The sequence below is a fragment of the Zophobas morio genome, unplaced genomic scaffold, assembly GCF_036711695.1.
Source record: "Zophobas morio isolate AGI-343-1 ecotype UQ-CSIRO unplaced genomic scaffold, CSIRO_AGI_Zmor_V1 ptg000031l, whole genome shotgun sequence".
NCBI classification, from domain to species: domain Eukaryota; kingdom Metazoa; phylum Arthropoda; class Insecta; order Coleoptera; family Tenebrionidae; genus Zophobas; species Zophobas morio.
Genome location: NW_026972136.1, coordinates 11,863,208 through 11,890,393, shown reverse-complemented (window position 1 = coordinate 11,890,393; position 27,186 = coordinate 11,863,208). Strand labels below are relative to the sequence as shown.

The 27,186-nt window shown below is 30.5% G+C and overlaps 1 protein-coding gene across 2 annotated transcripts in view; it reads left to right on the top strand.

The window, feature by feature from the left end:
- LOC135139438 (integrin alpha-PS2) overlaps positions 1–27,186 on the top strand; it is a 168,813-nt gene that overhangs the window by 113,031 nt on the left and 28,596 nt on the right. For both annotated transcript variants that reach the window (XM_064069673.1, XM_064069672.1), the window contains exon 5: positions 12,374–12,435. In XM_064069673.1, coding sequence (XP_063925743.1) covers positions 12,374–12,435 — 62 coding nt within the window. The remainder of the gene's footprint in view (positions 1–12,373; positions 12,436–27,186) is intronic.

The window sequence follows — 27,186 nt, the reverse complement described above, 5'->3', positions numbered from 1 at the left end:
ACTTCCGCTTATTATATAAAACATTGGGTTTTATTTTAATTCTTGACGGTGAAATTCACAATTGGTTGATTATAAACATGTCTATTTCACATTCGCGGAATCAAGTGAACGCATAAAACAAATGCAGGTCTGTAATGTTAAAGTCGATGTAAATAAGCGTGCTACCCTTATGTTTCAACCGAGTTTTTCCTTTAACAAATTTTGTGTCTACCAAATTGGGTTGGTTGGGGTGTAATACTAATAATAAGTGTTGCCTTTAATTTAATCAATAAAATAAATTGACTTCATTAATTTTTTTGAACCACCTCTTAAGAAAATCTAAAAAATATGAATGGAATGATAAATCACAAGTACAAACTCATCATATTTTTTGCATTTTAGATAGGATTTATTCAGCAAAATTTAAGGGTGACGTCATCAATTTTTTTAGGAGGGATGAACAAATACATTTTGAACAAAAGTTTACCATGCTTATAATAACTTTAAAATATTCCCAAGATTTCAAAGCATTCGGTTTTGTAATTCCTGATTAAATCGATAAAATAAATTCACGCCTTCATTAATTTTTTTGAGTCACCCTGCATATGCAAATCCAAAAATATGAATGGAATGATAAATCACAAGTACAGACTCATCATATTTTGTACATTTTAGATACGATTTATTCGGAAAACTTTTGAGCTGACGTCATCAGTTTTTTGTAGAAGATAACCAAATATATTTTGACTAAAAATTTATTATGCTCTTTATAACCTTAAAACATCTGCAAGATTTCAAAGCATTCGGTTTTGTAGTTCCTGATTAAATCAATAAAATAAATTTACGCATTCATTAATTTTTTTGAGTCACTCTGTATATGCAAATCCAAAAAATATGAATGGAGTGATAAATGACAAGTACAGGCTCATCATATTTTGTACATTTTAGATATGATTTATTCGGCAAACTTTCGAGCTGACGTCATCAAGTTTTTGGAGGGGATAAGCAAATATATTTTGACTAAACATTTATTATGCTCTTTATGACCTTAAAACATCTGCAAGATTTCAGAGCATTCGGTTTTGTAGTTCCTGATTAAATCAATAAAATATATTTACGCATTCATTAATTTTTTTGAGTCACCCTGTATATGCAAATCCAAAAAATATTAATGGAGTGATAGTTCACAAGTACAGACTCATCATATTTTGTACATTTTAGATATGATTTATTCCACAAACTTTTGAGCTGACGTCATCAAGTTTTTGGAGGGGATAAGCAAATATTTTTTGACTAAAGATTTATGATGCTCTTTATAGCCTTAAAACATCTGCAACATTTCAAAGCATTCTGGTTAGCAGATTAAAAATTAAATTTCAAAATGTTGTTTTATAATTTTGATTTTTTTTCCAAAAATCTGGACGTTTCGGGTGAAAAGTCGATTCAGAGTTGTAAACTACATGTGTAGGACTATGTTATTTTATACTATTGAAAACCCATTTACTATGTACAATTTTGAAGTGACGTCATCGCTTTAGTGGTGGGGATGATTCGACAAATTTTGGTTAGCGTTTTACCATCTACATGATATTCTTAATATAAGTACAAAATTTCACAACAATCGGTCGAGTACTTTCGGAGATTATCTGTCTAATAAAAATCCGTGACAACAGACGGACAGACGGACAGACGGACAGACGGACAGACGGACAGACGGACAGACGGACAGACAGACGGAAATGGGAGACCTATTTCTTCGTCTTCTAGGGGTCATGAAAGATCGAGAAAACGTAAAAGTAGAGAGTCGGCTGACGGACTCGATTACAATACTTCCTTTGCTTACGCTCGGGAAGTAAAAATGAAGTGAAATGTTACATAGAAAAACGCGCAAGAAGCACTAACAAAAAGTTCCACAGATTTCTGTCGACAGATATTTAATTATGTCTACGAATATTTAAGAGGTCTAGAATATGTAGAAGGATCTAACTCTTTATAAAAGTCTCATGTATTCGGAAAGAATGAATACTTGGGTTTTTCTCTTAAATCTTTCTTCGACTTTCTTGATTTCTCGATGAAAAGATTATCAGCAAAGAAATTGTAATGAGACAATTTGTGGAACGTTTGTTTCCTAAAAATTCACTGATCACTAAGCTAATTGATTCCCAAGTAAATTTTTCCGTATCATTCAAATAGGCGTAGAACATTTGATCCTTCATTCGAATTTCAAGCCCAACGAAAATTCCTAAATATAGAAAACGTACATAATATGAAAACTGAAATTCACTGTAATCTTTTAGTTTTTACCTTGGTTTATGTTAGCAGCAGAAAGCTTAGGAAATATTGTTTTCAGATGTTGAAATGCTTTCTCTCTTGTCTATCCAGATTGGAAGCCAGTTACTAAAGCTACAATTTTTAAATTGCCTGCCAAATTGCACTCAATTTTTTTATCGTTAATACAGTTTAACAAGTGTTGATTATTCTCATATGTTTCTGCAGTTTGTATAATAGTAATAGCATTTATTGCCCAACAGTGTACACCATTTATAGGACAACACATTGTATAATACCTACATAGTATAATGCAATTAACAAAATAAGAATTAATTAATTATATAATTGTGAAACAACTTAATTTATGAGTGAAACACAAACATACAAAAGAATCTACAGTTTATGTGCAATATGAACTTTAACTGAAACTACATATGAACAACCTCCAAAAAAATTTTTTTTGACGACCTAGGCATAATGTCTTATTAGATAGTTATTCAGCACATAATAACCTTTCAGAGTACATTTTCAGAATGCTTGTAACAAGAATTTTTTCTAAAATTGTTCGACTGTGTTATGGGTGTGGTCTATATACCTCCGGATGTTTCTGTTGATAACTTAGAAATATTTTTTTCTACGATCACCACTGTAAATCGTTAAGATCACACAACTCGCTAATCATGTATGTGTGTCCTTACGCACAGCGTGCGTAAGAAAAGCAAATCGCACAGTTAATGATTTTTCGATTTATTCAGTTTAGGTTAGTAGTGAAAATGACAATACGGACAGGCAAATACAAAATTGTGAAGCACTGTCAGCGTTACTGTTAATAAAAGAGGCATAATCAAAGAATTTTAAAAGAAGAAAACGAACAAGGTAACATTTACTGCAAAAAATATCAACATTTCTCTCTTTTTACGGATTCTATTTAATTGTAGTCTAAAATCTCTAGCGATAGTGATGAATTAATGTGCACGCCGCCGGAGATAATTGAAAAGGCCAAAACGGCTATCGACAATCTATTGCCCACAAAGTCGCGTGAAATATATGAAATCGTCTACCAAAAATGTATGGAATGGAAAATAAAAAATAAAGTAAATTCGTTGTCAGAAAACGTAATGTTGGCATATTTTGAAGAGTTGTCAACTACAATGAAACCATGTCACTATTTCAGAACATAATGTGACTGCATCCTGTAGTCAGAGTACAAGTAGCCACAAAACTAATACTACCGACCATTCCCTTGTGTTTAACAACTGTACAGTGACAATAAACAATTACTACAAATAATTACAATATCTAATAAAACTAAAATGTTAATGTTTATGAATACAATATTTTTTTCTTTGTCTGTGCTCGTAGAAAAAGTATAGTACATAATTCGAGTTGTAAAGCCCTTACGCACTCATGGAAATAACTTTTTCCATTCGTGCGTAAGGTGCTTCTTACAACTCTCATTACGTGATATACTATTTTCTGCTTTGGAAGTATTTCTTATTGATAAACAGTTTATTATTGTTGGTGATTTCAACATCCCTGAATTATCGAATTCTAGTAATGTCATTACTAGCTGTAATAAAGTAGGTTGCTTGGAGCAATTTATGAATACTTTAGAAACAACGAGGTGAATACTTGTGATAATAAGCTGTTAGATTTAGTTTTATCTAATGTGCATCTTAATTTTTCAATATTTCAATTTGAGGCAGCACTCAGGGAAGAGGTAAAATACTATCCCTCTTTAAATGTTGACTTGCAGTTTTCTAGGCCCTCAAATTTTCATCACTTTCCATCTAATATTAATTTAAAAACTTATAATTTCTGTAAAGCGAATTTTGTTGCTTTACATCAGGCGCTTTGTAATATTAATTGGAATTTTCTAGAGAGTTATAACAATATTAATGATGCTGTAGACTCATTTTATTCTTTATTGTATCGCATTTATACTGGTAATAAGCGTTCTGTTACTGATGACGAAGAAGTCTCTGAGTTTGACTATCCTGCTTTCTCTAAAGCTAGCGCCGGTAGCGATGGGCAGTCTAAAAAGCCTAGGACTAGTTACTCCGTGGAAGCTTGACGCCTATGTCAGATTTGTTATTGCCTGCAAAGCAACTAAATACTGATAATGAGGAGGCCTCTAAGTTTGACCATCCTGCTCTCTTTAAAGCCAGCACCAGTAGCGACGAACAGTCTAAAAAGCCTAGAACTAGAGACCCCACGGAAAGCTTGACGCCTGTGTCAGACTTGTTATTGCCTGCAAAGAAACTAATTACTGAGAATCGGGACGTGTTTTCCCTAGGATTTAATCAAATTGTTGATTTTATGGAGAAAGTTAGCGGAGAAAAGGACATCTTGGATTTAATAAATAAATATACGAAAGACGCTGAGGGGGTTGTTAGTCAAATATATGTATGAGGTATATAAAGTACTTGATCACAAAAGTATTAAAAAATAAATGAAAGAAAACACAAAGGAGAATAAAGGAAGCCATCCATGCGTCTGGTGCTCTAGATCTTGGCCAGCTTCTAAGTGACGCAGTAGGAGACATTGTTTCTAGAATTATCTGACAAAAGTACCACTTTTCTTCTGGGCTGTGTCTACAGACCCTCATCCTCTCCCATTCAGAACGATACAATACTATCAGAACGAATGTCGAATTTGACGGACTCCCACGACAAGGTGCTTGTGTTTGCTGACTTCAGCATGCCGGATATACCTTGGCCCATTGATCCCAGCCGCTGTTATACTTAAACCCTTTTCGCAATTTCTTGTTGACCTTTTGACAAATAGTCACCTAAACCAGCTGGTGACACAGCTTCCAAGATACAGAGTAAACCAAAATCCATCTACTCTCGATCTAAATATCTGTTTCGATGATCATTCTCTTACAAATCTTGAGTATCTCCCGCCAATAGGTAACTCTGACTACCTGATTCTGACTGTTGACCTGCAAATCTGCCAGTTACCTTGGAAGAGGACTGTTTTAGCTATAAGGACTGTTACAGATTATGAGGCAATAAACCAAAACTTGATGGAAACAGATTGGACATCATTACTCTCAAACCCATCGATTGTCGATAATTGGAACGTCTTCAAAAATACCCTTCAGTTTGTAGTCGGATGCCACACCAAGGTCGTCACTGTGAAACACTCACACAAAAAGCTTTGGATCACTGGCGCGCTTCTCTATCAAATTAATAGGAACCGAGCCTTGTGGCGCGCTTACAAATCATCCGGCCCTAATGTTGACTATAAAAGTCACAGAAAGGCCAGATGTGTACGAAAAAACATCGCGAAAGCAACGAACTAAGCTATCGGGTCCTGTGGGTACTCCTCAGCTCAAAAACTCTTCAGGAGAGATCTTAGACAATAACGAACACGTAGCCGATATATTTGCCACTACCTTTTCTAGTGTTTTCACAATAGAACCACTAGGTTACATACCTAAATTATCTGGTCCTCCTAATCCAATTTCCTTTGGGGAAATCATATTTACTCCAAATCTCGTTTGCGAGAAATTAAGACAGTTTAAAGTGTCCAAATCTCCTGGTCCTGACCACATCACTGCGAAAATATTACACATGTGCGTGGACACTCTGATCCAATTCCTAATGAATCACCGACAGATTCCTAAAGAGCAACATGGTTTTCTGCCTGCCAGATCCATTTAGTCTAATTTGCTCAGTTGTTTATCACAATGGACTAGTGAGGGAGAACGCGGTAACACACTAGATGCTATATACTTATTTGGACTTTTCTAAAGTCTTCGATCGGGTTCCAAAATGACATTTGCTGCATAAATTGAGACTTAGTTAGAAGCGTATCTTAGCGATCGGACTTTTCGCGTTAAAATTGGGCAGACCGTAGACAGGAATTAATAATCCAAAAATGGCAATTAAAAACTTCCGTAATGAAACAGTGTCAAACACTTGAAGATAAAGTAAACTTTTTAAAAACCTACACTTATTTTGTGTGTAATACAGTAAACAAACTCAATAATAAAATATTTGGAATTTGAACATTATTTTCTTATTGTAAGCTTACATGTACTATTAGTCAGAAACATGAAGAACAAAACATAAAAATACAGGAATTTGACAAATAAACACACAATACAGTAGAACCTCGATAATCCTAATTAATTGGGAAAAAGGTGTGTTTGGATTAGCGATTTATTCGGATCAGCGACTTTCCCAAAAATCTGAAAGGGAATTGAATAACAACTTCATACATGCTTAAAACAAACTTCAAGAAATAAACTTTCATTTTTTTTTTAACAGAAATAAAGTATTCTTAAGCAACAATGGATAGTAGATCCGTTAAAAAAAATATTACTCCGTCACCATAAACACGCTATCTTTTTGAAATCAACACGTGGGGATCTATATTCCTGAATTTTTTCAGAATTTTCAGATAACTTTTTCAAAAATGAAATTTTCCATTAGGTATCTTATGCAAATTTCTACCCATTCTAGAAGACTCTCGAAATTTAACTAAATGCATTTTCCTGTAGATTTCAGGCCGCAGAAGTCAATTCTGGCTTCATTGATAACTTAAACTGTTTTTCCAGAATTGTCCATTGAAATATCGCAATTTTTAAAAATTTCGATACCACCAATTTTTGACATTTTCGAAACTTAACTAAATATATTTTCTTGTAGATTTCGAGCTCTAGAACTTACTTCGGGCCTCGTTTCTTTGATAACTGCAACAGTTTTTCCGGAATCGACCCTTGAAATATCGAAATCTTTTGAAATTTTCAAAAATTCGCATTTCGTACCGACTTTTTCGAACATGTTGCTCCGTGACCATCAACATGCTATATTTTTGGAATCAGCATGTCGAGATCTACGTCCCTGAATTTTTCCGCAATTTTTAGACAACTTTTTTAAAAGTGAAATTTTTTCAATGGTCCTCTCTTCTTCAAACTTCGGCCAATTTTTGACATTTTCGAAACTTCACTAAATACATTTTCTTGTAGACTTCGAGCTCAAGAACTCACTTCGGGCCTCGTTTCTTTGATAACTGCAACCGTTTTTCCAGAATTGACCGTTGAAATATCGAAACTTTTAGGAATTTTTAAAAATTCGCATTTCGTACCGATTTTTTCGAAAATGTTGCTCCGTGACCATCAACATGCCGTATTTTCGGAATCAGTATGTCGATATTCACGTCCCTGACTTTTTTCACAATTTTTAGACAACTTTTTTAAAAGTGAAATTTTTTCAATGGTCCTCTCTTCAAACTTCGGCCAATTTTTGACATTTTCGAAACTTCACTAAATACATTTTCTTGTAGACTTCGAGCTCAAGAACTCACTTCTGGCCTCGTTTCTTTGATAACTGCAACCGTTTTTCCGGAATCAACCGTTGAAATATCGAAATCTTTGGAAATTTCAAAAATTCGCATGTTGTACCGATTCTTTCCAAAATGTTGCTCCGTGACCATAAACTCGCTATATTTTTTGGAATCAGCACGTCGGGACATAGATCCCTGAATTTTTTCAGAATTTTTAGTACAGTATAATCTCTATAATCCGAACACACGATTATCCCAACATCCAGTAATCCGAACAGAGGCTAGTTGAAGTCGATATCTCTTTAATCTAAACAAAAACTCTGCAATCCGAACTGAACTCGAAAACATGCACCTACTTGCAAAAATGACGCAAGATCTTTTTTCTATAGGTAATTTTTTTAAAAAATTGTGATATTTCAATGCACAATTCTCAATTATTTGATTTGTAAAAATATCGAGAAAATAGATGTTCATTTTGTTAATTTTCGATTTTTGATTTTTTGTCACCGAGTTTTTGAAAGGAAGGAAAAAGCACTTTTGATCAGCGATTTGCCATGTTTACCGAAACTTTAAAACATCTGAAAATTTTGTTCCTAATTTTCAATTTTTCAAGATTTCGGTTCGAATAAATTTGTTCTTTTTGTTAAAAAATTGAAAAATGACAAATCGTGAAAAGGAAAAATTTTAACTTGAGAACTTGAAAAATTAAAAATCAAAAGATTGGAATTAAAAACTGCAAAATTGTCAAACAAATTATCAAATGAAATATTCAAAAGTTGAAAAATCTAAAAACTAAAAAAAAGTTAAAACCGGAATTTCGAATTCTATATATAAGATTTGTTTTTTTTTTCAATTTTTCGATATTTCAGTTTTTGATTTTCCGATTATACAGTTGTACAATTTTCCGATTTTTCAATTTGTCATTTTTTGATTTTTAATTTTTTTTGTTTTTAGCAAGTGCTGACCCTACCCACCCATGCTTTATTTTCTTAGAAGAATAAGTCATGTGCCAAAATCAGTCTCATCTTGACAAGTACTAGCCCCGCCCACCCACCCTTTGCGTTCTTAAAAGAGTGGGGCATCTGCCAAAATCAGTCTTATCTTGACAAGTACTAGCCCCGCCCACCCACCCTTATTTTCCTAGAGAATATGTCATTTGCAAAAATCAGCCTTATGTTTGCCAAGATAAGATTGATTTTGGCAGATGATCTACTCTTCTAAGAAAACAAGGGGTGGGTGGGTGGGGCTAGTATCTTTTCTTATAACAGTAAATCATTTGTCAAAATGAGTCTTATTTTGGCAAATACTAGCCTGGCCCACCCTCCTTTTATTTTCTTAGAGGGTAGGTTATTTGGCAAGTACTACCATTGTGTAAAATTCCATTTTGGAAAAAGTTGTCTAAAAATTCTGAAAAAATTCAGAGATATATCCCGACGTGCTGATTCCAAAAATATAGCATGTTTATGGTAACGGAGCAATATTTTCGGAAAATTCGGTGTAAAATTCAATTTTTTTTTAATTTTTAAAAATTGCGATATTTCAATTGACGATTCTGGAAAAACGGTTTAAGTTATCGCAGAAATGAAGCCAGAAGTGACTTCTGCGACCCAAAATCTATATGGAAGTATTTAGTTAAATTTCGAAAATCGTCGAGAATGGGTCGAAATTTGCACAAGGGAGGTAATACGAATACTTAATGGGAAATTTCATTTTTGAAAAAGTAATCTAAAACTCTGATTGAGTTCAGAGATATAGATCCCGACGTGTTGATTCCAAAAACATAGCATGGCTATGGTCACGAAGTAATATTTTTTTCGAATGTATCTTTTCGAAATTTCGAAGTTGTTATCCGAACAAATCGCTATTCCGAACACACCTTTCCCCAATTAATTCGGATTATCGAGGTTATACTGTATTTCGAAAATGAAATTTTCGACTATGCAGATTTCGACGATTTTCGAAATTTAACTAAATACTTTTTCTTGTAAATTTCGGGCCGCAGAAGTCACTTCCGGCCTCATTTCTTCGATTACTTCAACCTTTTTTCCAGAATTAGTTAATTATAATTCAGTGCATTGAAATATCGCAATTTTTAAAAATTTCAAAAAATTTAGTACAACACGTGCAGAAAGAAGATCTAGCGTCATCTAGTTCGGATTAAAGAGGTATCGACTTCAACTAGCCTCTAGAGGTTCGGATTACTGGATGTTCGAATAATCGTGCGTTCGGATTATTTTTAAAAAGTTATTTAAAGTGTATTCACCAAGTAGATACAGGAATGTATATTGTGGTATTGGTATGTCATTAAAGATGTACAACATAGTGACAATAATAATCATAAAAACATGAAACAAGAGAGGTTATACTGTAATCACAAATATTTCCTCTTGACCAAATAATAAATGTATGAGTTTTTTAGGTGTGGATGACTCTAATTTTGCTAAATAATTCTCACTTGAAATTTATATTCTTTGTCTGTGGCTTAATAATGTATTAACATTTATAATCTTAGGCACATGAATAAAAAAGGTAAATAATCATTTAGTTTGTCTCGGAAGCCGCGTAAGGAACTTTTTTGAAAATTTTATATTACATTGATTTAATGATCAACAAAGTTTACATACCCTCTAAACACCTCATTGCATTATTAAAAAAATATATCACATGTTTATTTTTAAAAAATGTAATAACTAAATTTGTATTAATAATATACATGCAGAATTAATTGTGTTTCAAAGATAAGAGAAGTCGTGTCTAAATACCTTGATAGAATTTTTGTCATTATTCTAGAAACAGTTGTGTTTATCTTTAAATAACTTAAAAAAAAACAAGTATAGTACTAGTACACTTCTATTACTAACTACATTATTTTTTTTTAAGTTAGTGTCCAAGACAAGCTGTATTAATTAGTGTCTAGTACAGCTTCTAAATTCAGCGTGATCACGGGAATACTAAATAAAGGCAAACCTGAGGTTCTTCTATCCAAGCGTCCCGAACACCGCCACTGCCCACATTATAAATTATCGTATAAATATAAATTAGAATTAACGTTAATGCTGACACTTTAATCTTTTAATTAAATTAGAAACATGAATCTTCCGAAAAGAAGAATTTGAAAGATAAACACATACCCAAGAATTTATACGTTCATCCATAAACTATTTAAAAAATGAGACCCAACCAACCATAACGACTTAATCCAAATGTATTTGCATTTCCATCCCGCTTTACATAAATTAGCCTCTTGACTAAAAATATTCATTATTTGTGGAAGGCTAGTGGCACTAACAGGGTTCAACGACTACACACCCCAATGTTTATTTTCTCGTAGTCTAAATATGAGCTTCTGGTTATTAACTACGGAATGATGTTTGTATCTCTAAATTAGCGTAAAAAAACCGACTTCGGGACGTGACGACAGACAAATGGGCTTCGATTCCTTTTTTTATTTCTCATAAATCTACAGTTCTGCATACGTGATTATCATTCTGCTCTTGCAGGGACCAGGACGAAAAGTTTCGTGTTACCGAATGTTCCTCGGTAGTTTTATGGACCGGAATGGTTCATATTTGTCGAAAATAAAAATGTCAAGTGGGGACTGTCACAAAGGCACCACCGTCATGCTGTTGGCATTAGCATTTTTTATGGGCTTTCCGGGAATATGGTTCGGCTCTTTTTGTTTTATATGTGCCAAAGGAAGTTGTAAAGATGGGCTTTTATGAGGGGTGGGTTAGCGAATTTGCAAAGCGGCTTCTTTGATGATGACTTTAATGCACCTTTTTCCACTATTTTGCTACAGTTAATTGTTTTCAGACGACCTTTTATTAATAGGAGTGTAACAGCTCAGGTAAAATAAAAATGTTTTCAAGAAATACTAACTTGCCGAAATGTTCAAAATTTATCATACACAACTTGGGAAAAGGAACAAACTTAATAACACCAAAAAAGAACAAAAAAAAGGAACAATATAGTGAAATTTACGGGATTTCTAACTTTTTATCGTTTTTTTTTCCATCATATCACATTAAATTCAGGTAAACTCAGATATCCGTGAAAAACCGAAAAAGCCCACAGACGACAGTAATAAAGCTGTTTCCATTTCCGTCCGAACTTCGAGCCAATTTAAGCCAACAATGGAGTGTTGGTTGATTCAAAACTAAGTTGTGATGATTTGTTAGATTTGACATGCTTCGCTTAGCTTAATTGGTTGCATGTGTGTGTTGTTCGTAAACAAACAGAAGCGCTCGATTTCCCTGACAAATGTTGAGACTTCAGGAAGTGCTTGCTTTGGGGTTGCTTCGTTTCGGGTTACTGGTTTTATGAATTCGAGGGGATCGTGGCTTTGGTGGTGGTCTTCGTTTCAACAGTGAAAACTTTTGATAGTTTACAAAAAGTACAGGTGCAAGTTCTGAAGAATTACATAACGCCTAAGATCATATAATATTAATAGCCGCTATAAAAAAAGCATACACTGAAAGTTAAATTGAACACCAGAAATTTACTTTATTTATGTTATCATTGAAAGAGCATTTTCCTTGTTCAATTACAGAACAATAGACGCCCCGTTGTTACAAAACCATCTTCATAAATATTTTTCCCGGTATGTTTTCGATATGATTTTTTTATAGTGAAGTGGTTTTAGCGCCTCCGCGCTGGGAGCGATGTTTACATGAAATTCCAGAGCGAAGAGCTTTGATGTAACGGTCAATGGATAAATAATCAGGGACATAAGCACCAGACTCTGTATTTATCTTGTTAAAGTGCCCACTCGCGATTATTAGCCGGTTGTTATAAATTAATCAGTTAAAATAGATTTTTTTTGTTGCAGATCAATGGGGTTACCATCGGCAGGGATCATGTCAGGCTGGATTTAGTGCTGCCATAAACCAGGTGTGTAGAACCTTTGTTTTAAGTGTTATGTTTGGAAGAAATTTAAAATATTATTTTGTGCAGTATGTATAACCAAAGAGTCTGGTAATGACAATAATTTTAAAATTGTCGTCTTAAAAGTAAATATTATGAAGTTATGAATGTCATATTTTTTTACTTGTAAAAATACAGGGCAACTGTGGGCAATATTAATTATATTTGACACAGGTATCTAACGGGAAAACATGTTGTCTCACTGACTGAGTACACGCGTAACTTCGACTGTTTATGGTTCGAAAGAATTCGAAGATTAGCACCTTCAAATAACAAACATCTACGTTAAAAAAATGAAATTTGACTGATTTTGTCTCTTCAAAACAGAGGAGAAGACTAATTTAATTAATTAAGCTACAATAAAGCAAAATCTGCCGAACATAATTTTGTCCTGGCTGATATTACGATAATCTCCGATTTTACAATTTTTTGAGTTTTAAACTTTTAGTTTTTTAACTTTTCAATTTCGTGTTTTTTTTTATTTTTCAGCAAAAGAAATTTATCCAAACTAAAATATTGGAAAATCGGAAAATTGTATCATTGAAACAATGAATTTTAAAATGAAAAATCCAAAACTTTCAAATGAAAATCGAAAAACTAAAAAATTGAAAATAAAACTGCAAAATTGGTAATTGGAAAATTGGAAAAACGAAAAAATAAAAAATCCCGAAATTGAAACATCAAAAAATCAAAACATTTAAAAATTGATAAGTAAAGAATTGAAAAAATAAGAAAAATTAAAAAACCGAAAAAATGAGAATCAAAAATTGAAAAATGAAAAAATTAAAAATTAAACAAGTGGATAATTGAAAAAACAATTGAAAAATCGAAAAATTGTAATATAGAAACCTGAAAACCCTGATTAATTAAAAATCGAGAAAGTGAAAAATTGAAAAAACCAAAAACAAAAATTTCTATAAATTAAATAATCAATAATACAAAAAAATTTCAAATCCAAAGATTTTAAAATGAAACTTGAAATATCGAAAATTTGAAAAATCGAAAAATAAAAAAATTAAAAAATTGAATTGGATAGATAATTGAAAAATCGAAAAACTGTAATATTGAAACTCCAAATCCCTGATTAATTAAAAATAGAGAAATTGAAAAATCGACAAAACGAAGCAATTTTGCAATTTTTCGAAATTCTCGATTTTTAATTTTTCATTTTCTCGATTTTTCATTTTTTAATTGTTCAACAAAAGGACAAATTTATTCAGCCGAAATTTTGAATTGAATTGAAAAATCAAAAAATTGAGAAATGAAGAATTGAAAAAATAAACTGAAAAATCAGAAATTTTTTTTATTGAATTTTCGCTACCAAATTTTTCAATTTTTCCACTTTTAATTTTTTTTTCAAATTTTTAAATTTGCCGATTTTTAGTTTTTCACTTTTTTCGAAAAATTATTAGGGTTTTTATTATTCAATTTTTGGCTTTTTCATTTTCTGATTTTTCAGTTTCTTTATTTTTTTCAATTCTTCGATTTCTCAGTTTTTTGATTTTTCAATTCAAAATCTCGGTTTGAATAAATTTGTCCTTTTGTTGAAAAATTAAGAAATAAAAATCGAGAATTTGATAAATTTGATATCGAATAATTGCAGAACTGTTTCTTTTTGTCTATTTTTCAATTTCTCGATTTTTAATTGTTTTGTTTTTTGATGTTTCGGTGTTACAATTTTCCGGTTTTTGAAAATTTCAGTTTGAATAAATTTGTCCCTTGTTGAACAATTAAAAAATTAAAAATCGAGAAAATGAAAATTAAAGATTGAGAATTTCGAAAAATTGCAGAATTGCTTCGTTTTGTCGATTTTTGACAATTTCTCAGGGTTTTGATTACAGTTTTTCGATTTTTCAATTATCCAATTCAATTTCTCAATTTTTTTCATTTTTCAGTTTTTCAAATTTTCGATATTTCAAGTTTCATTTTTAAATCTTTGGATTTTTGATTATTTAATTTATAGAAATATTTGTTTTTGGTTTTTTCAATTTTTCACTTTCTCGATTTCTAATTAATCAGGGTTTTCAGGTTTCTAAATTACAATTTTTCGATTTTTCAATTTTACTTCCCGAGCGTAAGCAAAGGAAGTATTGTAATCGAGTCCGTCGGCCGACTCTCTACTTTTACGTTTTCTCGATCTTTCATGACCCCTAGAAGACGAAGAAATAGGTCTCCCATTTCCGTCTGTCTGTCCGTCTGTCCGTCTGTCCGTCTGTCCGTCCGTCTGTCCGTCCGTCTGCCGTCCCGGATTTTTATTAGACAGATAATCTCCGAAAGTACTAGACCTATTGTTGTGAAATTTTGCACTTATATTAAGAATATCATGTAGATGGTAAAACGCTAACCAAAATTTGTCTAATCATCCCCACCACTAATGCGATGACGTCACTTCAAAATTGTACATAGTAAATGGGTTTTCAATTGTATAAAATAACATAGTCCTACACATGTAGTTTACAACTCCGAATTGACTTTTCACCCGAAACGTCTAGATTTTTGGAAAAAAAATCAAAATTATAAAACATTTTGAAATTTCATTTTTATTCTGCTAACCAGAATGCTTTGAAATGTTGCAGATGTTTTAAGGCTATAAAGAGCATCATAAATCTTTAGTCAAAAAATATTTGCTTATCCCCTCCAAAAACTTGATGACGTCAGCTCAAAAGTTTGTGGAATAAATCATATCTAAAATGTACAAAATATGATGAGTCTGTACTTGTGATCTATCACTCCATTCATATTTTTTGGATTTGCATATACAGGGTGACTCAAAAAAATTAATGAATGCGTAAATTTATTTTACTGATTTACTCAGAAACTACAAAACCGAATGCTTTGAAATCTTGCAGATGTTTTAAGGTTATAAAGAGCATAATAAATGTTTAGTCAAAATATATTTGCTTATCCCCTCCAAAAAATTGATGACGTCAGCTCGAAAGTTTGCCGAATAAATCCTATCTAAACTGTAAAAATATGATGAGTCTGTACTTGTAATTTATCACTCCATTCATATTTTTTGGATTTGCATATACAGGGTGACTCAAAAAAATTAATGAATGCGTAAATATATTTTATTGATTTAATCAGGAACTACAAAACCGAATGCTCTGAAATCTTGCAGATGTTTTAAGGTCATAAAGAGCATAATAAATGTTTAGTCAAAATATATTTGCTTATCCCCTCCAAAAACTTGGTGATGTCAGCTCGAAAGTTTGCCGAATAAATCATATCTAAAATGTACAAAATATGATCAGTCTATACTTGTGATCTATCACCCCATTCATATTTTTTGGATTTGCATGTACAGGGTGATTGAAAAAAATTAATGAAAGCGTAAATTTATTTTACTGATTTACTCAGGAACTACAAAACCGAATGCTTTGAAATCTTGAAGATGTTTTAAGGTTATAAAGAGCATAATAAATGTTTAGTCAAAATACATTTGCTTATCCCCTCCAAAAAATTGATGACGTCAGCTCGAAAGTTTGCCGAATAAATCCTATCTAAACTGTACAAAATATGATGAGTCTGTACTTGTGATTTATCACTCCATTGATTTTTTTTTGGATTTGCATATACAGGGTGACCCAAAAAAATTAATGAATGCGTAAATTTATTTTATTGATTTACTCAGGAACTACAAAACCGAATTCTTTGAAATCCACTGCGAAAAAAAACATAATAGGCATGCAGTCGTCACGTTTCCGACAGCGAGGGAAGTACTGTCGAAACTCTTTAGACCAATTTTTTTTTCATTGTTTCGGTTTTTTCAATTTTTCTTATTTTTTCAATTCTCCGACTTATCAATTTTAAATTTTTTTGATTTTTTGATGTTTCAATTTCGGGATTTTTTATTTTTTCGTTTTTCTAATTTTCCAGTTACCGATTTTGCAGTTTTATTTTTAATTTTTCTATGTTTTTACAATTTTTCAATTTTTCGGTTCCTGGATTTTTTAATTTCTCGATTTTCATTCGAAATTTTAGATTTTTCATTTTAATATTTTGTATTCTTCATGGTTTCAATGATACAATTTTCCGAATTTCCAATATTTTAGTTTGGATAAATTTGTCCTTTTGTTGAAAAATTAAGAAACGAAAAATTGAGAAAATGAAAAATAAAAATAAAGTATGTACTTCCAAGTAGGTAATTCCAAATTATTTTGTTTCGTCGATTTTTTGATTTCTCAATTCGAGATTTTTATATTTTTCTTTTTTTTTTTAATTGATAATTTTTCGATTTTTCCGTGTTTCGATTGCTCCATTTTTTAGTTTTTCGATTTTCATTATGAAATGGTTGCATTTTTTAGTAACATTTTTGTATTTTTCGATTTTCTAATTTGGTTTTTTAATTTTTCAATTCCTAGATTTTCAATTTATCACTTTTTCAGGTTTCAATGTTACAAATTTTCGATTTTACAGTTACTGTCTTTTTCTCAATTGTTCCATTTTTTTATTGTTTTTTTGCTACCCAATTTTTTCAATTTTTCGATATCTCAAGTTTGGTTTTTCAATTTTTGATTTTCAATTTTTCATTTCTTCAATTTTTCCACTTTTAATTATTTTTTTCAAATTTTTAAATTTGCCGATTTTTAGTTTTTCACTTTTTTCGAAAAATTATTAGGGTTTTTATTATTCAATTTTTGGCTTTTTCATTTTACGATTTTTCAGTTTCTGAAAATTTTTGAATTTTGAAATTATTTTTGTTTTTGTATTTTTGATTGTTTAATTTATAGAAGTTTCTGTTTTTCGTTTTTCAATTTTTCACTTACTCGATTTTTAATTAATCAGGGTTTTCAGATTTCAATATTACAATTTTTCGATTTTTCAATTGTTTTTTCAATTATCCCATTGTTCAATTTCTCAATTTTTTCATTTTTCGATTTTTCAATGTTAAAATTTTTCGATATTTCAAGTTTCATTTTTCAGTTTTTAAGTGTTATTTTCCGGTTTTTCAGTTTCTTTATTTTTTCAATTCTTCCATTTTACAATTTTTTGATTTTTCAATTCAATTCAAAATTTCGGTTTGAATAAATTTGTCCTTTTGTTGAACAATTAAGAAATAAAAATCGAGAATTTGAAAAATTTTATATCGAAAAATTGCAGAATTGTTCCTTTTTGTCGATTTTTCAATTTCTCGATTTTTAATTGTTTTGTTTTTTGATGTTTCGGTGTTACAATTTTCCGGTTTTTGAAAAGTTCAGTTTGAATAAATTTGTCCTTTGTTGAACAATTAAAAAATGAAAAATCGAGAAAATGAAAAATCAAAAATCAAGAATTTCGAAAAAATTGCAGAATTGCTTCGTTTTGTCGATTTTTCAATTTCTCGATTTTTAATTAATCAGGGTTTTGGGGTTTCAATATTACAGTTTTTCGATTTTTCAATAATCCAATACAATTTTTTAATTTTTTTATTTTTCGATTTTTCAAATTTTCGATATTTCAAGTTTCATTTTAAAATCTTTGGATTTTTGATTATTTAATTTATAGAAATTTTTGTTTTTGGTTTTTTCAATTTTTCATATTCTGGATTTTTAATGAATCAGAGTTTTCAGGTTTCTATATTACAATTTTTTTATTTTCAATTGTTTTTTCAATTATCCACTTGTTTAATTTCTAATTTTTTCATTTTTCAATTTTTGTTCTCATTTTTTTTTTTGATGTTTTGATGTTTCAATTTCGGGATTTTTTATTTTTTCGTTTTTCCAATTTTCCAATTACCGATTTTGCAGTTTTATGTTTAATTTTTAAAAACGAAAAATTAAAAACTCCCGAAATTGGAAATATCAAAAAATCGAAAAATTTTAAAATCGATAAGTCGATGAATTGAAAAAATAAGAAAAATTGAAAAAACCGAAAAAATGAGAATTAAAAATTGAAAAATGAAAAAATGAGAAATTAAACAAGTGGATAATTGAAAAAACAATTAAAAAATCGAAAAGTTCTACTCCTAATATAGAAACCTGAAAACCCTGATTAATTAAAAATCGAGAAAATGATAAATTGAAAAAAAACAAAAACAAAAATTTCTATAAATTAAATAATCAAAAATACAAAAAAATTTCAAATCCAAAGATTTTAAAATGAAACTTGAAATATCGAAAATTTGAAAAATCGAAAATTGAAAAAATTGAGAAATTGGATTAGATAATTGAAAAATCGAAAAACTGTAATATTGAAACCTCAAAACCTTGATTAACTAAAAATCGAGAAATTGAAAGATCGAAAAAACGAAGCAATTCTGCAATTTTTCGAAATTCTCGATTTTTCATTTTTTATTTTCTCGATTTTTCATTTTTTAATTGTTCAACAAAGGACAAATTTATTCAAACTGAACTTTTCAAAAACCGGAAAATTGTAACACTGAAACATCAAAAAACAAAACAATTAAAAATCGAGAAATTGAAAAATCGACAAAAAGAAACAATTCTGCAATTTTTGGATATAAAATTTTTCAAATTCTCGATTTTTATTTGTGAATTGTTCAACAAAAGGACAAATTTATTCAAACCGAAATTTTGAATTGAATTTTAAAAATCAAAAAATTGAGAAATCGAAGAATTGAAAAATAAAGAAACTGAAAAATCAGAAAATGAAAAAGCCAAAAATTGAATAATAAAAATCCTTATAATTTTTCAAAAAAAGTAAAAAATTAAAAATCGGCATATTTAAAAATTTGAAAAAAAAATAATTAAAAGTGGAAAAATTGAAGAAATGAAAAATTGAAAATCAAAAATTGAAAAACCAAACTTGAAATATCGAAAAATTGAAAAAATTGGGTAGCAAAAAGACAATAAAAAAATGGAACAATTGAGAAAAAGACAGTAACTGTAAAATCGAAAATTTGTAACACTGAAACCTGAAAAAGTGATAAATTGAAAATCTAGGAATTGAAAAATTAAAAAGCAAATTAGAAAATCGAAAAATTAAATTATCTACAAATTAAAAAATCGAAAAATACAAAAATTTTACTGAAAAATGCAACCATTTCATAATGAAAATCGAAAAACTAAAAAATGGAGAAATCGAAACACAGAAAAATCGAAAAATTATCAATTAAAAAAAAAGGAAAATATAAAAATCTCGAAATGAGAAATCAAAAAATCGACGAAACAAAATATTTTGGAATTACCAACTTGGAAGTACATACTTTATTTTTAATTTTTCATTTTCTCAATTTTTCGTTTCTTAATTTTTCAACAAAAGGACAAATTTATCCAAACTAAAATATTGGAAAAACGGAAAATTGTATCATTGAAACAATGAAGAATACAAAAATTTTAAAATGAAAAATCCAAAAATTTCAAATGAAAATCGAGAAACTAAAAAATCGAGACACCGAAAAATTGAAAAATTGTAAAAACATAGAACAATTAAAAATAAAACAGCAAAATCGGTAATTGGAAAATTGGAAAAACGAAAAAATAAAAAATCCTGAAATTGAAACATCAAAAAATCAAAAAATTTTAAAATTGATAAGTCGCAGAATTGGAAAAATATGAAAAATTGAAAAAACAGAACAAATGAGAATCAAAAATTGAAAAATGAAAAAAATAGAAATTAAACAAGTGGATAATTGAAAACCCTGATTAATTAAAAATCGAAAAAGTGAAAAATTGAAAAAAAGAACAAAAACAAACATTTCTATAAATTAAATAAAAATACAAAAAAATTTAATTTCAAAATCCATAGATTTTAAAACTTGAAATATCGAAAATTTGAAAAATCGAAAAATCAAAAAATTGAATTGGATAATTGAAAAATCGAAAAATTGTAATATTGAAACCCCAAAACCCAGATTAAAAAAAAAATCGAGAAATTGAAAAATCGACAAAACGAAGCAATTCTGCAATTTTTCGAAATTCTCGATTTTTCATTTTTCATTTTCCCGATTTTTCATTTTTAATTGTTCAACAAAGGACAAATTTATCCAAACTGAACTTTTGAAAAACCGGAAAATTGTAACACTGAAACATCAAAAAACAAAACAGTTAAAAATCGGGAAATTGAAAAATCGACAAAAAGAAACAATTTTGCAATTTTTCGATATCAAAATTTTCAAATTCTCGATTTTTATTTCTTAATTGTTCAACAAAAGGACAAATTTATTCAAACCGAAATTTTGAATTGAATTGAAAAATCGAAGAATTGAAAAAATAAAGAAAACTTGAAAAAAACCGGAAAATGAGACTTAAAAACTGAAAACTGAAACATGAAATATTGAAAAATTTTAAAATTGAAAAATCGAAAAATGAAATAATTGAGAAATTGAACAATGGGATTATTGAAAAAACAATTGAAAAATCGAAAAATTGTAATATTGAAACGTGAAAACCCTGATTAATTAAAAATCGAGTAAGTGAAAAATTGGAAAAACGAAAAACAAAAAGTTCTGTAAATTAAACAATCAAAAATACAAAAAAAAATTTCAAAATTCAAAAAATGAAAATGAAAGAGCCAAAAATTGAATAATAAAAACCCTAACAATTTTTCGAAAAAAGTGAAAAATTAAAAATCGGCAAATTTAAAAATTTGAAAATCAAAAATTGAAAAACCAAACTTGAAAAATCGAAAAAACGAAAAATTGTAAAAGTCAACATATAGAAAATCGAAAAATTAAAAAATCAAATTAGAAAATCCAAAAATTAAAATATCTACAAATTAAAATATCGAAAAATACAAAAATGTTACTAAAAAATGCAACCATTTCATAATGAAAATCGAAAAACTAAAAAATGGAGAAATCGAAACACGGAAAAATCGAAAAATTATAAATTAGAAAAAAAGAAAAATATAAAAATCTCGAATTGGGAAATCAAAAAATTGACGAAACAAAATAATTTGGAATTACCTACTTGGAAGTACTTTATTTTTAATTTTTCATTTTCTCAATTTTTCGTTATTTAATTTTTCAACAAAAGGACAAACTTATTAAAAGTGAAATTTAAAAAAAAACACAAAAATCTGAAATTTGTAAAACTGAAAAATTGAAAAAGAAACATTGAAATATTCGGTTTTTAAAAATTGAGAAATCGAAGAACTACAAAAATCGAATAATTAAGAGCTCAACAATTGGAAAAGCAAAAATTGTAGCCTTAAAAATGAAAAAAATGAAAATTTAAAAACCACAAAAATCGAACAATTGCAACATTGAAAATCAAAAATAGAAAAAACGAAACTTGAAACACCGAGAAATTTTAGAAATTGTAATCTTAAAACTTGACAAACTGAAAACTTCGGTAACTGAAAAAACAACTGAAAATTTGAAAAATTGAAAAAAAGAAACTGTAAAACCGAAAAACTGATTAAAAATCGAGAAATAGAAAAATACGGAAAACAAAATTTTCTAGAAATGGAAAAATCGACAAATTGTAAAATTAAAAAATCGAAAACTGAAAAATTGAGAAAAATGAAACATTCAACAATAAAAAAAAATGCAATACCGAAATGTTGAAAAAATAGCGAAAGTAAAAAATCGGATATAACGAAAAAATAAACAATTGAAAAATCAAAAAATAAAAGTATCTTATAATGGAAAAATTGAGAAAACGAGAAACCGTCAAATCTAAAAATTATAGCATTGAAAGCTGAAAAAATTGACGAAACTGAAAAATCGACAACAAAAAATTAAAAAATGCAAGAACTCCAAAATAAAAATCGGAAAACTGAGAAATTCTGAAATCGAAAAGCTAATAATATTAAAAACTTCTAAAATCGATGCGACTACAGATGAAAGCAATAATAATATTCGACTTTGGGTCAGTTTGAATTTAGCGCCGATGTACTCATGTGTGGATTTCAAACAGGCGACCGGTGTCCCTCAGGGATCCACATTAGGTCTCCTGCTCTTTAGCATCTTTATTGATGATGTTTCAGATGTTCTGGACGTTTCTTATCTCCTGTTTGCAGATGATCTTAAGATCTATAGTGTAATTAATTCGTCGAAATTACAAAGAAACTTAGACGTTGTAGATAACTCGTGCTCTAAAAACAACTTTTAGAGGTTATTAAATATCACGGCATTCCAGAGTTCGGAATTTTGTTTTAAGAACATTCCCATCAGAAATTCTAATCAACATTTACATCCAAATCAATCTAATCTTTCAAAATCAGTTCCACTATTTACCGGAACATTTGTTTAATGTCCCTACGAGAACAAGGCTGTTTCAGCTTCAGAATCAGCAATAAAAATACAATTACCTCGGAATACCGACGGTATTTCATGGCAATTTGCTTTGATTGTCGCCGTGCAGTCCATCACTTTTTTCATGCCTATGATGTCCACTGACACAGAATATGTGAGTAGCCTGTAAAAACTCAACCGGCGCCTCTATTGTCTTCGACGGCGGACATATAAGAGCAGAATACTGATTCTTGCACGTTCGGAGAAACCGCGCAAGAAATAGTGAAACTTACAAATCGCTCCGAATTGATAATAAGTAATGTGGGAGGCATGGGCATGTTACCTTTTTTGGACTGAGCGCCCAGCTGCTGACTAATTGTTACATGTTTCTTCACGTCTTGGGAGTTCGTGAGTAATTAGGGTTTTTTATCAGGGCACTCAACGAGAGTGCTTTTAAATAACACCCTTTATAACGGTGGTGAAAATTACTGAATGGCATTTTATCAAAAGAGTATGTGATATGAAAGGGGTTTTTATGATGATTTGCGTGAACTTTTGTTACAAATGCATGGAATTTATTAATGTGTCTAATTAGTAATCACAGGTTGAGAGAACTTTTTCAGTTTGCTAACAATAACTAACTATTCACTAAAAATAGAAAATTGCTAAAATTTGTAACACTTCTTGACAGTCTAGATGCCAAATCTCTTCTCTCTTTGCAACACAAATGAACAAGTCCGAATCCGGCACGACTTGGGTCCATTTAAATACAGGGTACCAAGCATGCACATTATGTTTGCTGCGGCCGTAAAAACTTTTGTAAATGATACGTATTCGCTCTAGTAACATTAAACTGTTTAGCATAGAATCAAATTTCCATAAGTTTAAGTCGAACGCACGCACTGTCGGCTCTTAACCTGTTACATAAATGATATATCTTCTTGAAGGAGTTACTAAACAAGGCAGAAGAAATAACAATCGAAGCCGTATCGACAAAAATAGTAGCCAGATTTTCATTTAGATGTGTACGAATCCAGATACTCATTAGTAGAGAGCGGATTTCTAGGTTTAATGCTTTTTGTGAAAAATGTAAGCACTTCAAAACTTTTTTATATCTGTAACTATGATACAATTTGGAGTCATTTGACACATTTTTTTTACGCTTATTTGCTTTTTTTTCAATTTTATGCATATTAAAACTTATATGCTTATTTAATGCTTTTTTCGACGAATTTGAGTTTTAATGCATATTTTGTTCAAATGCCGGCCTTGTCGGAATGACAAATACTTGTTAGTTAGCCATATCGTATCGTATGCATTTTACCTGGACTTGACCATTGAAGTACACTTACTCAAGACCCTTTCTGTGAATAGGTTCCGGTCGTTTGGGTAATAAAATTTTATTATAGGATTGGAAAAATACTCCATAGATTTTATGACTTTAAATCCTTACTTCCGTTGATAATGAATTAAAGCTTTTAACCAGATGTTCTTTTTCGGCATTTTGCGGCAAGACCGTTGAAGATTTTCTAGAAAAAAGGATTATTGTACCCAACTACCTACCTTAAAATTTTTCTAATGGAAACTTTTAAGTAAATGAACCGTTTATTTCACAACCATCAGTCTATCGCATCTGTCGTAGTACAGTGTTATACGTGGTTCTCCCTTGTTACATGTTGAGTTCTTTTTGGTAATATTACTAATATTTTAAAAGAATGCCGAAAGTAAAATCGACGCCGGATGAGTGGATAAGGGATTTTCCAGAATTAAAATTAGAAAACAACAAAATATTCTGGAGAGCTTGTGTGAAAACCGTAAGACCACAAATTTTTTTTTATCTATTTTCCTTTGTTAATCCTGTATATGTACGTTGTTTTAGATTCAAAGTGATAAAAAATAAAACCTGACGCAACATGTCAAAACGACTCTTCATGTAGAAAGGAACAAAATGTTTGAAGTTTCTAAAATTAAACAGCAGACCATACATGAATCTGTTGCATCTACTTCCACAAAAGATGAGCAGTTTCAGTTTAATTTCGATTTATGTAAAACGATGATCCAGTCCAATATACCTTTAAAAAAATTGGAGAAATGCCCTCTTCAAGAATTCCTTGAAAAAACTGCAATCGACATATTCCGGTTGAAAGTACTCTCCGAAAAAATTATGTAGGCCCAGTGTTTCAGCAAGTTTACAACGAAATTAAACATCGCATTGGAGATAATTATTTATGGTTCGCTGTCGATGAAACAACCGATAGTTGTGGAAGATACGTGGCAAGTTTAATTGTTGGAATCTTAAATGAAAATTTTCCTAGTCGAGGGTATGTAGTAAGTTTGAAAATGTTAGATAAAACAAATGGCAATACGATTACCAGATTTGTAAATGACAGTCTTACGTCACTATTTTTGCCAAATAAAATTTTATTGATGATCTCGGATGCAGCTCGTTATATGTTGAAAGCAGGGAATAATCTAAAAATATTGTACCCCAATTTAATTCACTCTACTTGCATTGCCCACGGTTTAAACAGAGTGGCTGAAGGAATACGTTTGCAGTTACCTTCTGTTAATAAATTAGTGGCAAATGGTAAAAAGATTTTTGTCAAAGTCCCACTAAGAGTGCAACATTTTAAGGAAAAATTTCCAAACATACCATTGCCCCCAGAGCCGATTATAACGAGGTGGGGCACATGGTTACAGGCCACATTTTATTATGATAAATATATCAAAGAATTTGAGGAAGTAGTTACGGAGTTTAGCGAAGATTCTTCTCAATCGATTAAAGATTGCATAAATATTTTGGAAAACAAAGATTTGCGACAAGATCTAGCTTTTCTAAGAAGCAATTATCAATTCGTATGTGAGGTAATAGAAAAGTTAGAAAAACCCAACATGTTGTTGGTAGATGACATAAACTTAGTGAAAGAATTTAAACAACAAGCAAACGCAGTAAGGGGTAATATTGGTACTAGAGTATCTCAAAAACTTGACGAAGTGTTAAATAAAAATGCAGGTTTCGGTGTTCTTTCCGACGTTGCTAGTGTTTTACAAGGCCAGAAGATGGAAAATTTAGAGTTAGATTCAACATTAGTTGCAAAATTCAAATTTGCGCCAACAACGAGTGTGGATGTTAAAGGCACATTCTCTGTTATAGAAGTAGGCTTAGAGAATGTTGTTAGATACGTAAGGGATTAGAATAAACAAATAATTGTAGAAGCTGGTTTTATTAATATTCTAAAACCAATATAAAACATGGCGCAGTCGTTGTAGTAGTTTGATGAACGAATAATTATAGTTGAAGAAAATGGATATCAAACCGCCGAGAAAGTTTAGTTTTGAAGGAAATGTGCAGGAAAATTTCACAAAATTTATACGTCAATTTGAAGTTTATATGTTGGCAAGTGGTGGAAGCCTAAAAGAGGATCCAGTAAAAATTGCCATACTCCTTAATGTGTTGGGAGAAGAGGGTATTGAAATATACAGTAACTTTGAGTTGACAGACGCACAGAAGAAAGTATATAAAACGGTCGTGGAAGAGTTTATGAAGTATGTTAATCCTAGGAAAAGCATAGTTTATGAAAGATTCTTGTTTTACAATCGAAAACAAGAGTGTGGTGAATCTTTCGATCATTTTGTGAATGATTTGAGGACTGCAGTTAAAAGATGTGAATTCAAAGACTCCGAAGAAATGCTACGAGATAGGATAATCTTTGGAATATCTGACAAAGAAGTACAGCAAAAGTTAATTGTTAAAGGAAGTGTCACCCTGGCAGATGTGGTCACCATGTGTAGAACAAATGAAGCAGCCAAGGGCTATATACAGACGGTGCAGACAGAAGGAGCGAAAGCTGTGGAAGCACTCCAGAAGAAGAATGCAAGTTCAGAAACTTATAAGAAGAAACAGCAAGACGATAGTCAGAAGAAACAAGAAACAGTAACGAGATTTTTGTGTACCAGGTGTAAAACAAAGCATTGTGTTCGTAATTGTCCTGCCTTTGGAAAGAAGTGCCACCGGTGTGGTAAAATGAATCACTTTAAAATTTGTTGTAGAGTTAAGGAAGTTAGAGAAGTTAAGAATGACGAATTCACTGCTAGTGGTTCAGAAGCAACGCTTATGGTGGAAGGCATTAAGAAATATTGTTCGGGTGTTAACACTGTTGGTAAAGCCTGGTATGAAGATGTAAAATTATGCGGTTCTGTTGTGAAAATGAAATTAGATACTGGGGCGGAGGTTAACACAATTCCAGAAAAGTTAGTGAGGCAACTCAAGTGTATGAATAAGATAGTCAGGGACACAAAAATGTTGTTAGAGTCATGGGGAGGATATAAAATTAAGCCTTTAGGATTTATTGACTTGGACTGTACTGTTAAAGGTAAACGACACTTGATTAGTTTCTATGTGTGTAATAATAATAATCAACCTTTGTTGGGATTAAATGCGTGCATTCAGTTAGGTCTCGTCAAGAGAGTAAATAATTTAAAAACATTAACTGAAGAAAATTTTCTTGATGAAAATAAAGATTTGTTTGTGGGAACAGGTAAATTTGGGGGTGTACATAAAATATTGTTAAGAAAAAATGCGATCCCTGTTAACAGAC